Source organism: Apteryx mantelli, chromosome 3, assembly GCF_036417845.1.
Source record: "Apteryx mantelli isolate bAptMan1 chromosome 3, bAptMan1.hap1, whole genome shotgun sequence".
NCBI lineage: Eukaryota > Metazoa > Chordata > Aves > Apterygiformes > Apterygidae > Apteryx > Apteryx mantelli.
Window position 1 is genome coordinate 66,928,142 of NC_089980.1, and position 15,444 is coordinate 66,943,585.

The 15,444-nt window shown below is 50.1% G+C and overlaps 1 protein-coding gene across 3 annotated transcripts; it reads left to right on the plus strand.

Moving 5' to 3' along the window:
• Positions 1-10,403: 10,403 nt before the first annotated feature.
• LOC106496908 (uncharacterized) lies at positions 10,404-15,444 on the plus strand. Of its 3 annotated transcripts, none has more exons than XM_013957669.2 (4): positions 10,404-10,491; positions 12,979-13,194; positions 13,519-13,635; positions 14,173-15,444. In XM_013957669.2, exon 4 carries the CDS (start codon positions 14,182-14,184, stop codon positions 15,385-15,387), a length of 1,206 nt encoding a protein of 401 aa, XP_013813123.2. In that variant the 5' UTR covers positions 10,404-10,491; positions 12,979-13,194; positions 13,519-13,635; positions 14,173-14,181; the 3' UTR covers positions 15,388-15,444. The 3 variants fall into 3 exon arrangements, with proteins under 3 accessions (XP_013813123.2, XP_013813122.2, XP_013813124.2); XM_013957668.2 differs by lacking the exon at positions 10,404-10,491 and adding an exon at positions 12,555-12,624; XM_013957670.2 differs by lacking the exons at positions 10,404-10,491; positions 13,519-13,635 and adding an exon at positions 12,555-12,624.

Sequence of the window (15,444 nt, forward strand, 5' to 3'; positions counted from 1 at the left end):
TGTGTGTATGTGCTTTTTTCTTTTTAGCTTCACCTTGCTTAGTACAAATTATTTTCTGATGGTTGCTTAATCTTCAGACCAGAGTTAGATTTGCTCTTGACAATTCATGTGTTGTTGATTGACATTCAGCTTTTGATGTGACTTAAAGGAAATAATTACAGAATTAATCTGCAACTTGGGTGTATGATTCTATAAAATATGTATGTACTAGTAAGACACTTTAGTAAATTCTGAAGAAAAAAATTACAATTAAGTTCAAGATGGGTAACTGTTTGGTGAGCCAGAATGAAAAATCAGTACATCATATCCCTTGTTAGTGTAATTGAAGCAAAGATATAAATGCCAACATGAAGTTTCACAGAAAAATTGGTGTCTAAAAGTGGATTAAGGTCCTCAGGCCTCAAACTGAGATCTTCTAGACTTCCATCCCTTCTGTATAGCTGTGCTTTACCCTTCGTGGCACCTGACATAGGTGCTTGTGATTTATGTTCACAAAACTTGGCCTTTAGAGATGACATTTTTCTAGCCATCCGTGTTTATGGCTAAGGGTGTTTAGCAGCATTTGTATCTGAAAAGACTTAAATAGGTTCACAGCTGAACTCATTCTGTAAAAGCTATACATTTGCCTTCCTACCTCAGCTGCTAAATCCAGTACCTGCAAATACTTATCTTCATTGGTCACAGCAAATGATGGTGCAACCATCACTTTAAAGACAGTGATGGAGGGGGAGATGCCTGTCCCTCCTCTCCCTATCTTACTGCATTAGTGGGCTCAGGCTGAGGGCAGCTGATCTCACTGCCCAACTAGACAAGAGCAACTACTATAGATCAGACCAGCACTTCCCACCAGATCTTGTGTTTATGGCACTCAACTGCAGTCCTCTGCCAGTCCTGCAAGGTTTATGCATTTATGCTATCCTGTTACTGGTTAATATAAAGTTCCTTAAACGGGCATCAAAGTGGGGATTGGAGACCAGGCCTCTTCCTTAGTGGGGAGGTTTATGTGCTTGCTGTTTCCTCTTTTTTAAGATTGTTATTGGAAATAACTTGAGGATCTGGTCTATCAGCTCAAGCTCTGGAAGCAGCTTATGCTTTTCCATCCAGCTTCAGTGCCTGTGGGAGGCTGCTAGGCTCACCGAGGAAGCTGCACAGCTCAGGTACAGCTGGTGTATGCTGGGGGGCTGGTGCCATGCCACAAGCACATGGGTTCCTGAGAGGGCTACGTTTGGGTGCCAAAAGCAAGACGTTTGTCACTGACCCTGCTGCATGGGAGGGAGCAGACCCGAGGAGGGCAAGGGCTGCAAAGAAGGATGGATGAGGTTTGGGATGAGGAACAATGTGAAGTAGAAGTTGGGTGGATTTGACATCTGTTTCTAGTGTTTGAAAAATCCACATGCCTCAGTCCTTGGTGCTGGGAGCGATGCTGTGCCAAAGTGAGGGGAGCAGAAGTCAATTCGACTGTGGCTCTCCTATATGCCAAGGGAGCCTCCTGGAAAAGGTCTGCATGTAAAGGACTTGTGCGGCAGCTCAACCCAGTCTATATGATCTATCCTATAGATACATCCCTGTCCCTCTTGCAAAAGGCACCAGACTAGAAAGGATAATGAGCAAAACACTTTTTCTTTTAAGCAACTGGACAAGAAGAGAATTTTGAAATTTTACAAGGAATTTATAAGCCAGTTTCTTCTGAAAGATAGAAATCCCAAGAATCATTCAGGAAGCAGCTGAGAGAAATCCCTGCCTCCTTCCCAGTGCATCAGTCCCCTCATGGTGTTTTGCAGTCTCTCGGTCTTGTAGTGATACGACCTCCTCTCACCTGCTTGTGTTGAGTATCTTTCCCTACTTCTGCTGTTTGTTTCTCTACTTAGTAAGGCTTCTTGTGAATTTTTAAACTTGTTTCCAATAGATTTTCAGCAGATAGCCTTGGGATCGGAGAGATGTAACTGGCATTGCTTGTCCTTTCCCACAGAAACTGCGGTACAAAGTGGAAAGCCTGACATACAACTGTCTGTATTAGCACTTCTCCCTTTCCCCTTTCCTGTAACCATGAAGTTCACTGTCTAAAAGACAGAGAGAGGTGATGCTGCGCTGATATTTGAGAGTACCTACTGACTGTGTACCCAGGGCTTCAGGGCACCCAGAGCCAAGGCAGTCTGTGTTCCCTGGCCGCCTCCCTCAATATGGTGTTGGGTGCACGTGTGAGCTTTGCACACTTGAGTATTGGGCACCAGCAAGCAACACTAGTATCACCTTTTATGCACACTGAGATTCACTGCAGAGCCAAGGGAGGGGGGGCAAGCATGGGAGCAGGCTGACTTCAGAGTTTGAATTTCACTTCATTTTGTAGTTGAAGAGGTGATAGAAAAAGGTAAAGTTTTCAGTGTTGGCCCACTGAAGCAAAGAGGGTTAGTTAGAGTTCTGAAGGCAAGTCTGTGCAAGGGGAGAAAGGGCCAGGAGGAATTTGAGCCAGCCTATTTGAGATACTGACTGGAAAGGCAGCCTTTCCACAGTCCCTGACTGCCATGTGAGTGTATATTGCCCATTTTTTCCCTTCTGTCAATGACAGAGAAAACTTTTCTTAGCCCAGATAAATGCATTTGCTGCTTTTGTCTCCCAGGTGGTGTTTTTACTATCATTTAATGAGAACAATTCAGAACTACAAAGACTGATACAACCTGCCCAGTATTCTTGAGCTGCCACAAACTGTTCTAAGCTAAAATACTTGCTAAACAATCTTGATAGTATCATTAGTTTCTCTGCTGTAAGTCTCCCTGTTGAGGAAAAGTTTATTAGAAGTTTTTTAATTGGATTTTTGCATAACATGTCTTGATCCTGCAGTTGGATTCAGGCTTGTATATCCTCTCTCCCCTCCCCTCAGTAGAGCCAGTTAATGCCTCACAGATGCAGGGGAGGAACCTGCAACAATCTGAATGTCATGGCGATAGTTGGGAGAATTGCTTGCAGTTCTTCATATGCTTGTGTATTTCAATAAAAAAAAGAAACAAACCCTTTGAGCCAGTATTCATATTAATTGGTAGAATCAAGCTCATATTGACTATGGCAGCATATTGACTATGTTGAAATTAGTTTTTTGTTTTCTTTCATTCATAACTAGTAGTTGCTCATGCAAAGAACAAATCCAATACTTGTTTTTGTAATTGTTTCTTATGTGTCTCAATTCCTTTTACTTATCAGTTACTTGTTTTTCCAATAAAGAGCCATCATATTTTATTTTAGTTTTCCTATTAAGACCTTGGGCCACTGAAAAGCATCAGATCTTAAAATCTAAGCATTAGAGATTTTACTTAACACTTCAAAAACTCCTGTTGTAGCTAATGTTCAAGAGTACAGTGACAACGTGCTTCACCAAACCAACGTGTTTTAATTCTGTAACATACTATAGAAATGAGGAATTTGGCACATCACTGAAAAATAATATAATGCCACTTGAACTTTGAGTTGTAAACTATGTAAGGCATTGACTAATTGTCCCCATTGAGTGGCAAAGTGAAATTCACAGAAAAGTGGTGATGAAATTTAGGCCTAATGACAACATACAGGGAAGCGGAAGAGCACAGTCAGACACCTGCCAGAGCAGAGACTGACTTGTATCAAATGATGTAAGACCGCTGTAACTGGAAACAAATCTGTTTATGAAAATCTTGGCATTAGAAGACAATCAGAGAAGCCCCCACAATGTTTCACAGAAGTAAAAAAAGACTGAAACAAGTAAGAAGGTGAGTGCTTTTCTTGAGCATTAATCTGTGCCCCATTTGTGGCAGCACAGGAAAGTAAGGCAGCACCTCGAGAGCACCCGGAGGAAGCGGGGAGGGCAGAAGAAGAGCCAGAGCTTCCTGGGGGCTGCAGTTCCTTTGCCCACTTTGCATAGATGAGTGGGAAATGGAAGGGAAAAGGTAGGATCCTGTTTCTTTATTCTCTGCCTTTTGACCTGTAGCCAGGAAATACACTGTACTGGCTATGGAGCTCACATTTTATGTACCGTACTTTCCTACTTTCCTTCCTCAAGCCACTGCATTTTAACCCAGTAGTCTTTTTCAGATCTCAAGCCTGCTGTGACCATGGGCTGCTCCTTGAGGCAGAAGTCTCTGGGGAACATGTGCAAGGAAATAAAAACACTGGGATCTGAGAGTGAAACTGCATCTCCAACATGAAGGATTCTCTAGGCCAAACCATATTTGTATTAGAATTAACACGCACCAGTCTTAAGGAAGGTTGTGCAGAAGGAAAGAAGCAAATTTGATTTTAATATCTCAGGGAGTATGTTGCAGGGTGCCAGTTTTAAAATATAGAGAATGTCACATGTTCTCAGGGGTATGGAATGATGTAGCGTCCCTATAACAAGAACATGCACTAATTTTGTTTATTCATGCCAGACTACAGGGTGAACTTGTTTTTACTGGCCTGACTCTTATTCACAGTGAAAGAATGAATGAGTCCAGAAATGCTCAGAACCACTTGTTTCCAAGTTGTTATGCGCATACCCCCATCTTAAAAAAAAAAAAAAAAACTCCATAATATTCTGAAGTGAGTTTCTCTGCTTTTAAATGGAGAGAAAACTGGCTTTATAACAAGAAAAGACTTAATTGTAGCAGACAAAGGCTTTATGACCACAGTGACATTTCTGTGATGAAGACCTTTGTTAAAAATATGTGCATACGTACATTGGAACATTTGAAATAATAATAATCTGTTCAAATCTTTACAATATAGCAATAAATCAGGAACGCTGTGAAGCTAGTGCTTTCTCTGTTTTTTGTAACAGTTTCTAAATTTACTGAATACATGAAATATGAATGTACCTGAATGAATTATGATCTCTGAAATGTAGATTTCAATGTAGCTCAATTTCCCCCCCTCATTGCCTATTTTCTTAAGTAACAGAAAGGAAGACACCAAAACCATCTAACTGGATTCCTACTCTTGATATAGGACACAGAGCAAAGTTTAGAAGGTTACACTTGAATTTTAAATGAGTTAGACTGAAATATTAATGATTCTTCAGCTTGGAAGAGCTTAAAATAGACTGTCACATGAGCAGTGGTGAGTTTAGCCTATTTTAGCGTTTCAGTGAAAAAATCTCTGGGTCTGTTTCATTCTGTTGTGAGCTCAAAATGTAACCAAATCACCAGAACAGGGTGTCAGGGAAAAAGATACTCTGTTTTTTAAGCAGAGAAAATTAAATACAGGGAGTATTAGTGATCACGTTTGGAGAATTAAGCTTTGGTCAGATCCTATGCAAAAAATAGAAAGTGGAAGACATTGTGTGGTACATATACAGAGTATATTCAGCATGTATCTCTATTTTCTTCTCCTCCCACAAGTCAGCTAGCCACTATCTTCCCCTGTGGATTGCCCAAGGGCTGACTTTCTGTGCATCATGAAAGGAGTTTGGAGAGAGGTATCAGCATGGTTATAACAGTTGTACATGATGGACCAGCTAAATAAGCTAGGACTCTCTGGTCTGGAAAAGAGAAGCTGAGGAAGAAATATGACAGAGGTCTGTATAATCATGAGTAGCAAGGCAAGCATGGCTGGAGATTGCTCACTCTTCCTCGGCATACAAGAACTATGGTGCATCAAATGAAGCTAGCAGGACTGAAGTCCAAAGTGAGCAAAGGGAGAGAGTTCCTCCTGTAAAAGGTAACTAATCTGGCAGACTCCTCACCAAAAGATGCTGTACGGTGAAGGTTTATACAGATGGAAGGGGACATGGAGCAAATTCATGGAAGGGAAAGCCACCAAGGGATTCTAAATGTGCAAAAGCCACATCTGAGTCAGGATCTCCCTCAACTGAGTCTGCAAAAATATATGGGCAAGTACCACATATGCTTGTCCCATTCTTATACTCCACCCCAGCTACCCACTTATGGCCACTGTTTGAGACTGGATATCATAGTACAGTCATACTATATTATTTAGTATGCTGCTATTCTGTTTCTATGTACTGGAACACATTGGAATCAACAAACTACTGAAGTTAGTGTAAAGGTGGAAGAAAATGGGTTGTTTATTTGGTCCATTGTTCACATTGTTTGTCAGACTGAGGCTGTCTGACACTTCTGCTTTCTCCTTCCATTCTCCCCTCAGGAAATACTTTATTTCTGCTCTGTTTCTCCAGGATCCTCTGTCCAGAAACTGTGCCCAGAAATAGATGGAATGAAGTTCTACTTTGATTTGTGGCCTGTCTCCAAACCTTCCTGTCACTAGGATTTCTGGCAGAAGGTTTCTTTTCTCTCTCTGCAAGATGTTGCTCTAGAGATGTAGCTTTTGGTCAAAGCCACATCAATTTACCCCAGGGAGGTGGAGAGGATTTTTCCACAAGAGTGGAAAAATACAGGGAAAAGGAGAAAAAGGGGCTGGTCAAGTGTAAAGGTGGCTGATCAGCTGCTTGTCTGATTGAGCCCTGTGCTTGATCACCACAGTCTGTCCTATATTCTCATTAAATCTGATTTCTGACTACCTTCTATGCGCATGCTGTCTCTGCTCCGGGTGTCTATGTGCAATCACTAGCAAACTTTTAAGCCAGAGTAAGTGGCAAGAAGGAGGAGAGACCTGTGTACCAGTGACTGGAGTGACACTGCGAACCGCAGGGGTTTGTTGGTCCAGGTGCCAGCAGCTGGAGCAAAGCAGAGGGCCTGGGGGCCACTCCTGGGCAGCCTGAGGGTCTACGGCCAGCAGCTGGAGGGACCCAAGTGTTGCACGTACACATTGCACTAGCAGACCTCAGTGCCAACCAGCAGGAGAGGAGGGACAAAATGGGCCCACATGCCCGCATGCTGCCCGTGTGCTGCTCATGTTCGTGCGAGTGCTGTGTGTGTAGGCGGGTGCTGGTAAAGGCAGTGCTTTCTCTCGTATTGATCTGTGTGGACAGAGGTGTGTGTAGTCTCTGTGCATATGTGTGTGTGTGTGTGTGTGTGTGTGTGTGTGTGTGTTTGTGCATGTTTTATGCACATGTGAGCATATGTACATGTACATTCCTGTTGGGAGTACATGTTCCATGGCACCGTGCAAATGGGTCGGCTCTCTCGGGCAAGACTGCCGCTCAATAGGACAGCTGGAGTCCTTCCTGCCAGGTCCTGACTCCTTCCTGCTCCCCCTTGCAGGGCTGCAGAGTGGGGGCAGAAGGCTGGTCAGCAGCCCTGTCTGGGATTAGACCAACCTGGGCTGCCTGCAGCCTCCATCCCTCACAGGCTTGGGTTTCATTTGGACATAGCAAGCCTGCAGTCAGTTATGACTGCAGGCAATATTAATAATCATATGAAAATATGCCATACAGAGCAACATATCTATAAGAAGGATTTGCCCTTAACTGCCTAAAAATTGCGTAATAAAACAGTGCTTGCAGCATTCTGTACTTGACCTTCAGGGCCTAGTGCGCTTAGCTGGTGTGTTCAGTTTTGACTCCTACTATCAAACTTACACATTGGAAAGATGTAACAAAGGTACAAAGTTATCCCATTCTGTGACAGCCATACTAGTGGATCTGAGCAAGATCTCAAGCACTAACTTTGCTGGGTTAGCTTTGGAGTGCTTCCTCGCAGCACACAAATGCTGTTGTGGAAATGCTCTTTAGCATATCGGCTGTGTGCCTCTGCGAAGGGCTGCGGAACAGCGAGACAAGGAAGCCTGGATGGTTGTCCTGGTGTGACTGCACCACCTAGTGCTGCCTTCCTCAACCTCACAGCAGCTCTTTCAGCCAAAAAGGATGCTCAGCTGGTTTCTCACCAACAGAGCTGGCTTTCCCCGCCAGTGCACCTAGAGCCACAGCCCAGGCAGCATTAGCAGCGAGCTCTCCCGCTACTCTTGCTAGCAAAGTCATCCAACTAGAGGGGCTGAGGTTTTTGCCAGCGGTGCCCAAGGGTCAGCCTGCTCTGCATCCCTCTGTGTGAGAGCAGGGTGACCAGGGAGGTCGCTCCTTCAACCTCTGGGCAAGCCAGTGCAGCAGATCCAGGGCTGTCATGAAGCGCGTGGGCTAGCAAGCACCTCCAAATGGTTGCACTGCACAGGTGCTGCAAGATGGTGCCAGCGAGGAGGGAGGCAGGAACTGGGCTCCCGCTAGCACACAGGCTCCTGCAGCCTCTGGGTGGCAGAAAGCTTCCTGGGCTGTTTCTGCAGAAAACTTCCTGTTTCACCAACAAGCTAAAAGCTAGACAAATTCCTGGGGCAGAGGCAGTGTCTAATATAGGGCTAATAGAAGTTCACAGGAATTAAAGTAACCTTAGAGCAAGACTGAGTCCTTCTAGAAAATGGCAATTGTAGCACGTGGAATGGGACACAGGCAATAGAACTTAGAGGGTTGGGAAATGTTGATTAGGAGTGAACATCAATATATGTGTACAGGAGAAAAGTAACAGGTAATTAATTGAGACTGCAGGGAAATTCATGCTTTTATTCTTTTTTGAACACTGAGACAAACAGAGCAGTGGAGTGCTAGCTTGCAGGAAGAGGCCATCACTACAGAGCCACGTGCCTCTGACTCAAGGCCCGAGGGTGGTGTAGATGATGAAGAAGAGGCTCTTGAGCTACCTAAGGGGTAGCCATCCTTGGAAGAAGACGTAGAAGACTTTGACCAGGCATCTGAGACACAGTGTTAGGATGTGGGGTTTTAAAAGGCTTTTCAGTATGTTGGATTCACCTGGAGAGTTATGAAGGAAAAGACAGGAACATTGGAACCAGTTCAATGGCTTCCTGTGAAAAATGAAATCCTGGGGCGTCGGAGAAATGGAGTTGCTGGGGAGACTCCCCTTTTCACCTGGAGACCCCGGGCCGTGCTACCTTCCCAGAGCAGCCCCTTGGCCCAGCCGGCGCAACACAATGTGCCACGGTGGCACCCACAGTGACCTTGGCCACGGCCACTGGCATCCGTCCATCCCCCCAGTGCAGCTTTGTACCAGCGCAGGGCAGCATGCGGAGACGCAGGCTCCCAGCCTCGTGGCACTGCTGGGCACAGGGACACTGTTTCACGTGCCCAGCTGTGGCACTACGGGACAGGTGAACTGCTGCGGTGGAAGGGGCGATGCCATCCCTGCTCCCAGCACGCAGGGACGGCCCAGGGCCCTTCACTAGGCAGCTCCTTGCCCCCAGCTTGGGCTCTTGGGCAGGGGAGCCTCCCAGCTCTCGCAGCTGCTGAGCTCCTTCGTGTCGAGCAGGAGCCCCGAGCTCCTCCTCAGCCACCGTGTGAAGGTGACACGGCACCGCCAGACAAAGGACAGGCACCTCCTGCTCTTCCCCGACACCATCGCCATCGCCAGCTTCAAGTGAGCATAGCAACCACAGCCGTCCTCCCCCCCGCCACAGCCTCTGCCAGCAGCCCCAGGGCCCTGCTCCTCCCCGGAGCTGCTCCTGTGGGATCAGAAAGTGCCCCCGCAGCAGTCACGGGCTGGGACATTTTAACTCTACCCCCTGTGTGTGTGTGTGTGTGCCTGGACTGAGGCTCCTTTCTCCTGCCCAAGGCTCGGGGTGGCTGCCGCAAGGCTCTGCCCCTGGGGAATGGCTCTCCTCTGGAGGACTGCTGGGGCTGCCCCCACGAAGGCAACCTCCAAGGTGGCCCCTGCTCTTCCTCCTGGCAGATGTGGCTCCACCTTCCTGCTGAAGCACCAGGTGCCTCTCTGCGAGCTGTGGGTGGTGTGCAGCAAGGACGAGGCGGCGTGGTGCTGTGAGGAAGAGGAGGAGGTATTCGGCCTGAAATGCAGCAATACCCTCATCCTCGTCTGGCCCACCAACCTGTGTGTGGTCACTTTTGGGTGAGTCTTGAGGACATGTCACCAGGCCACGGCGGGTGCAGGGCACTGTGGCCGCCTTCAGGCCTCTGCGGGCTTGCTGGGGCTCAGGTCAGGCTGTGGGGGGGGTGCAAGTAGAGGGCCCACTTTGCTTTCAGCCCAGGACCCCATGAGTTTTTGGAGGCGAGCATAGGAGCACTGGGTAACGCAAAGGCGTGTGCCTTCCCAGGAAGGGAGGGGAAGCAACCTCATTTGCAGGAAGGGCAGAGCTCACACAGAGGGGCAGGCTCTTGCCACAAGTCCCAAGCAAATGGCCAGCCTCTGCCATGCCCCCCCCCGGCGCCATGGGAGGAGCTCTTCCTGGGAGATATTTTCCCTTGTAAACACCTCACACTGCAGCCCCCTTCACGCATCCCCCTTGCAGGGGACTTGCTCTTGGCAGCTGTCCTCTTTTCTGTGCCTAAGCGCTACAAGGGCTTTTGCTTCCCTGGAGTGAGGGCAGGAGAGAAGAGAAGAGGAAAGAAAGAGAAGTGGGTGCTCTACAAGGAGAGAGGAAGCCAGAACTTTGGGCGAGCCCCTGTGCTGCCCCCCGGGGCTCGGCCCCGTCCCTGGGACTCTGCCCACGTTGGGGGAGCTGTGCTTGGGGCCCGTGTCTGTCCAAAGGATGAGTAGCAGCCAAGTGCAAGGCTGTTTCTCCTTTTGTCTGCAGTTTGCAGGAGGTGAAGGAGCTGTGGCTCAGCATGATCCTCAGGTAAGGCCTGCCAGGGAAGTCAACCTGCGGAGTCAAGGCTGCAGGTGGTGGAGAGCTCCGGGGGGAGCTGCCCGCAGCAGTGCAGCAGTGGAGGTGGGGGAAAGGGACACCCACTGCGCAGTGTAGATCCTGGGCAGAGTGGTGTGAGTTGCTTAGTCTTGTGATTGCAAAGGAACACCAAGGCTGTGGAGCTGTCACCACAGCTCCTTTGCTTGCACAGATTGGGACCCCGAGCTGCCACTTTCTGTTTCTGAATGGAAGAGGCCCATAGCTAGCAGGACCGGGGGTGTTACAGGGCAGTGCTGCCAGCAAGTGCTGCAGATGGTCTCCTGTGTCAGGGTCGTGTGGGAGTGCTGGGCTGGTTGCAGGGGAGAGAGCAGAGAGGGCTTGGTGTGACAGAGCTCTTCCTTTGTGCCTGCCCTGTGCACAGGCAAAGCCAAGGAGTCCAGGAGACCCTGGTCACCCGACTGACCTCCCTTCGGCTCCTCATGAAAGTGGTCGGCTTCTATGGTCCTGTAAGTGTGCCAGGGGTTTCCGCTCTGGCCAGAGCACGACAGGGCTTTTGAAAAGAGCCCCTGGGACAAGCTGCTCACGTTGGTTCTTTATTCTCTTGCCTAGTCGGTGACGCTGACTGACAAGACCATTGAGTCTTTGATTTGGGAGGAAGCAGTGGCTCCCTCTGCCGGGGCCCTTGCTGTGTGTTGGTGGGAGGTATCGTAGCACAATGGGGGGCAACTGCCTGGGGGCTGCTCAGGGCCCTGCGGGTGCAGCACAGGGGAGCCAGCCGGCTGGCAGCAGCAGGGGAGCTGCATGGGGCTGCCCGCTGCCTGCCTTTGCCCGGGAGCAGGCAAAGCCCTTCAGGGGTGACCCTGGGCAGCCCCGTGCAGAAAGGGCTGGGCACGGCTGGGAGCAGCCAGGGTGTCTCCAGGGCTCCTGGGCAGTTTTGGGAGGGAGCCTGGCAGGGTCCAAAGGCATCCAGACACCGGCTGCTTCCTCCTGGGGCAGTCTGGGAGGAACTCCCCAGTGGCACGGGAGAGCATGGGAGGGCAGCCTGTCCTCCCCCTTGGCCACCTTCTGTAGCATTTCCGTAGCAAGTCTCTTGTGATGTTCTTGACCTCCCCACCACCCAGCCTTATTACCTGGAGATTCAAAGGCAGAGAGGAGCAGTGGGACAAGCAGCAGCCAGAGCGCGAGCACAGAGGCAGAGGCAGAGGCAGATGCAGCCATGAATGGCTGAGCCTGGAGAAGGCCAAGAGCATGCTGAAGGGCAGACAGGTAGAAGGCTGGAGAGGCTTGAATGTCCTCCGTGAAGCAAAACTCGCTCATCCACAGGCACCTACCCAATGTAGCTCATGCTGTGCTTGGCAGCATCCCCTAGAGTTAAGCACCAGCCTTTCCCTGGTGACCCCCTCTAGTTAGTCACATTCACCATTGCTAAGCGTGGCTGGTGAGGGGGGACATGTTTCCAGAGGTTCGTGTTCCTCGTTTCAGGGTGCCTTCCTGAACACCGATCAGGACGTGTTCTTTGACTCTTTGCTTTAGCAGTCTCATCTGAGCTGTTGGCTCTATCGGGCTGCTATGCAGAGACTCTTCTAAAACATCCCAACTGGTTTTGAATAGGAAACCAGAGATCATGTGTTTGCAGGAAGAGTGTGAAATTGGGCACTGGGGTCCTCACGGGGCTGGCAGAAGGTTTTGTCCCTGGAAATCTTTTCCGGGTGGACTGACTTACAAACCGGGACAACGGCTGCTGCACAAGTTAGACAGATGTGGTCATGGGTTTCCTGAGCATTGCCTCTGCTGCAGCCCTGCTGAGCCGCCTGCGCTACTTCCAACGCACAAGGTGGCTTTTCACCATGCAGTCCTTTTGCTGCCCCTCCCCTGGAGACAGCTGGCCCTGCCAAATCGTAGCTGTCAATAGCATGACCTTACATGGAAAGCTAAAGAGAATCCAGGCTGCAGCATTCCTCATGCTTTTGCTTTCCAGAGCTGCATGCAGAAGAGCCTCTTGAGCGTGTAGTATTGGTGCACGCAGCAGAACAGGAAGATGTGCTTCCAGACAGGCCATGCTCTCCGCTCTCTGCCAGAACAAAAACAGGAAGAGATGTGGCCACGCAAGTAGGCCCAGGAGAGGTATGAGGCAAAGTCTGGTCCGCAAGCCCTGTCCTAAGGTGTCCCATGGACAAAGCAAGTTGTTCCTGCCAAAGGGAGGCAGAAACATTGGAGATCTTCTGCTCACAGGCAGCATAAACACACGGTCTCCAATGTCTGCTGTGAGGTGCTGGGAGTGCTGCAGCACTGCGGAAGGTGCTTCTGCATAGGCAGTGGCCGGGCTGCTTTCAGCTCCAAATTGCAGTGCTGGGAAATGCCCCCACCTGCACTTCCCAACACTACCTTCAGCACAAGCTCATCCTCCTTTCTCCTTGCTAAGAGGCTAAGAATGAGGGTGATCTCGAGTGCTTTCCTCTCTGTTTCACTGACTCCTAGCTGCAGCTGTTCGCCTTTGATGCTGAGGTCCAGCCCATCGTGGAAGAGTTGGTTGAGGAAGTGGTGGAGAAAGCTTTCCTGGACATCAAGGCGGAAGACGAAGAAGAGCTGGCCAAGCTGCAGCCACTTGAGCTTGCAGGTGGGGACCTTCCTGGTGCATAGCGTGCCAAGGCAGAGAGCCTGGAGGAACGGGAGAAGCAGCCCCCAGAGGAAAAGGTAGGAGCAACGCAGGCCTGCCTGAGTGCTCATTGCAAGGCTTGAGATGATTTCTAGCACTAAAAGCCAAGACCGCAAAGAAGTGTGGTTGGCCTACAAGGCTAAATGTCCAAAGGCCAAATAATGTCTTGAAGCAGCTGCCGCTGAGGCACGTGCACGCAGAGTGAGGTGGCTGCAATTCCCACAGAAAAGGAGGTGGGAGGTGGTGTGCTTGAATCCACAGGTGCAGAAACAGTTGCTGTTCAGGCTCGTGCACAGAACAATGTGACTGAGGATGTTCTGTGATACCGTGGGGCACATATGTGATGGTACCTTCATTCCTAGGCAGAGAAGCCATTGCAGCTGAGCTTGCTCTGCAAAGGGAGGTCAGAAATGGCCCCACCTCCTCAGCTTCGATGTCGGAGTGGGGGGACGGGCCCGGAGTAACGATGGAGTCTCAATGTGAGTATAATCGTTCTCCCCTTTATTGAGGTTCTTACAGAGTATATATAGGCAACGAGCAGAAGCTTACGTTAGTAACAATGCTACTATTGGTTGAGGCCCTCTGTATACACGTGATGTGCCTCGACAGGATTGGTGTCGAGCGGTTGCTTGCGTTACTAGCCTTGCGGTCACAGCTGTGTGTTGCTTCCCTCTTTCAGGATGTCGACACCGGCGATGTTCCTGTTTTCATCGTTTAGAGGAGACTTCAAGGACAGCAGCTCGCCCACACGCTGAACCTTATTCTATGTAATCGTAGGTGGGATTGCTCACGTTTAGCAGATCATGGCCCTTTTGGTCTAACCATTCCTCCACACTTCGACTGTGCAGGAGCAGTGGTGGCTGTTGCACTCCTACCTGCTTCCTTACCTTCCCATCATCATCTCTTCCTGGCTTTGTCTTTGGTTTAGGTGCTGCTGGCTGTCCCTTCTTTTTGGCTTCCCTTGGTTTCCTGAGCTGCATGTCCCTTCTTCACATTTCTGTTCCCATTCTCCTCAGGTGCAAAACATGGATGCAGGCGACACCTCTGCCTTGGGGCCTGCAGGCACTGCAGGCACTGCAACTGAAGTGCCTGTGCGGCTTGAAGGTGAGCGTGACACCCCCTCCGAGGGACCGAAGCACACAGAAGCAGTTGTCGTTGCGGTCCCTGGCACGCCAGAGGGAGAAGCAGCAACTCCTGCCTTGGACTCAGCAGGCCAGGCTTGGGCTGACGGAGTTCCTGGCGAGGCACCTCCCCAGGGAGAGGAAGGCGAGTCTGGGCTCCCTGCCCTAAAAAGCACCAAAGTCCCCGCTGCCGAGCTCCCCGTGCAGAAGGGGATACAAGTCTCTGCCTTCACTCCAGAAGCAACTGGCTCAGAAGCAGCTGCAGCGTCTGGGCAGAGTGTGAGCGAGGGGGCTTGTGTGCAGATCCCTGCAGAAGCCTCTGGGCCCATCTTGGAGCCCAAATGCCAAGAAAGAACCACCAGAGAAGTGCTCTCCCAGAGTGATGAGACGGAAGGCGGCCCACTACAAGATGCCATACTCAAAACTGCAGCCCTCTCCCAGAGTGAAAACACTGAGGAGAACAAAATGGACGACGCCATCCTCAGCATGGACTCCCCAGGCCCTGTCACTGCAGCCCCCACGCAGCTTGAAGGAGAAAACCTATCTGCCTTAGCATCCACCGGCATGGATACCACAGACAATGGGAGCAGCGTCCTCCCTGGCAGCAGCCCAAAGAAATGCGAAACACAAAGCAGCGTAGCTGCAGAAGAGCCGGTGGAAGCAGCACAAGAACTTGTAGAAACCTCAAACTGTGAGGGCGTGCTGAGGGAAGAAACCAAAGGGGAGCGACTGGTGGAAAGAGCCCAAGGCGTAGGTGACTCTGGCACACTGGAAGCTGTGAGCGGTGATGAACGTCACTCACCTGCTGTGCAGCAAGGGGTTTTACCTGTGCCAGAGGAAGGCCCTGGCTCAGCCTTCCCTGGAGCTGAAAGCTCGGAGGCACCAAAAGTGTCCGTGCCAGCACCAGCTGCTGCCCTTGAAGAACCTGTCGCTGTCAAAACCGTGACACCCACAGACATGGCAGCCAGAACGTTAGAGCCCTTGGCAGCCAGGCGTGGGCAAAGGTCTCCGGAAGAAGTCCCAGTGACTACTGTTTGTTGGTTCTGTGATAAAAGGCTATCCTCTCCACGTGCCCAAAGGAGCAGAGGGGGACAGTGGCAGCAGGGGTAAGCGAATCACCTCCCAGGAGAAAGGAGCACCCTGGCCCCACTCCCGTCTTCTCATTAA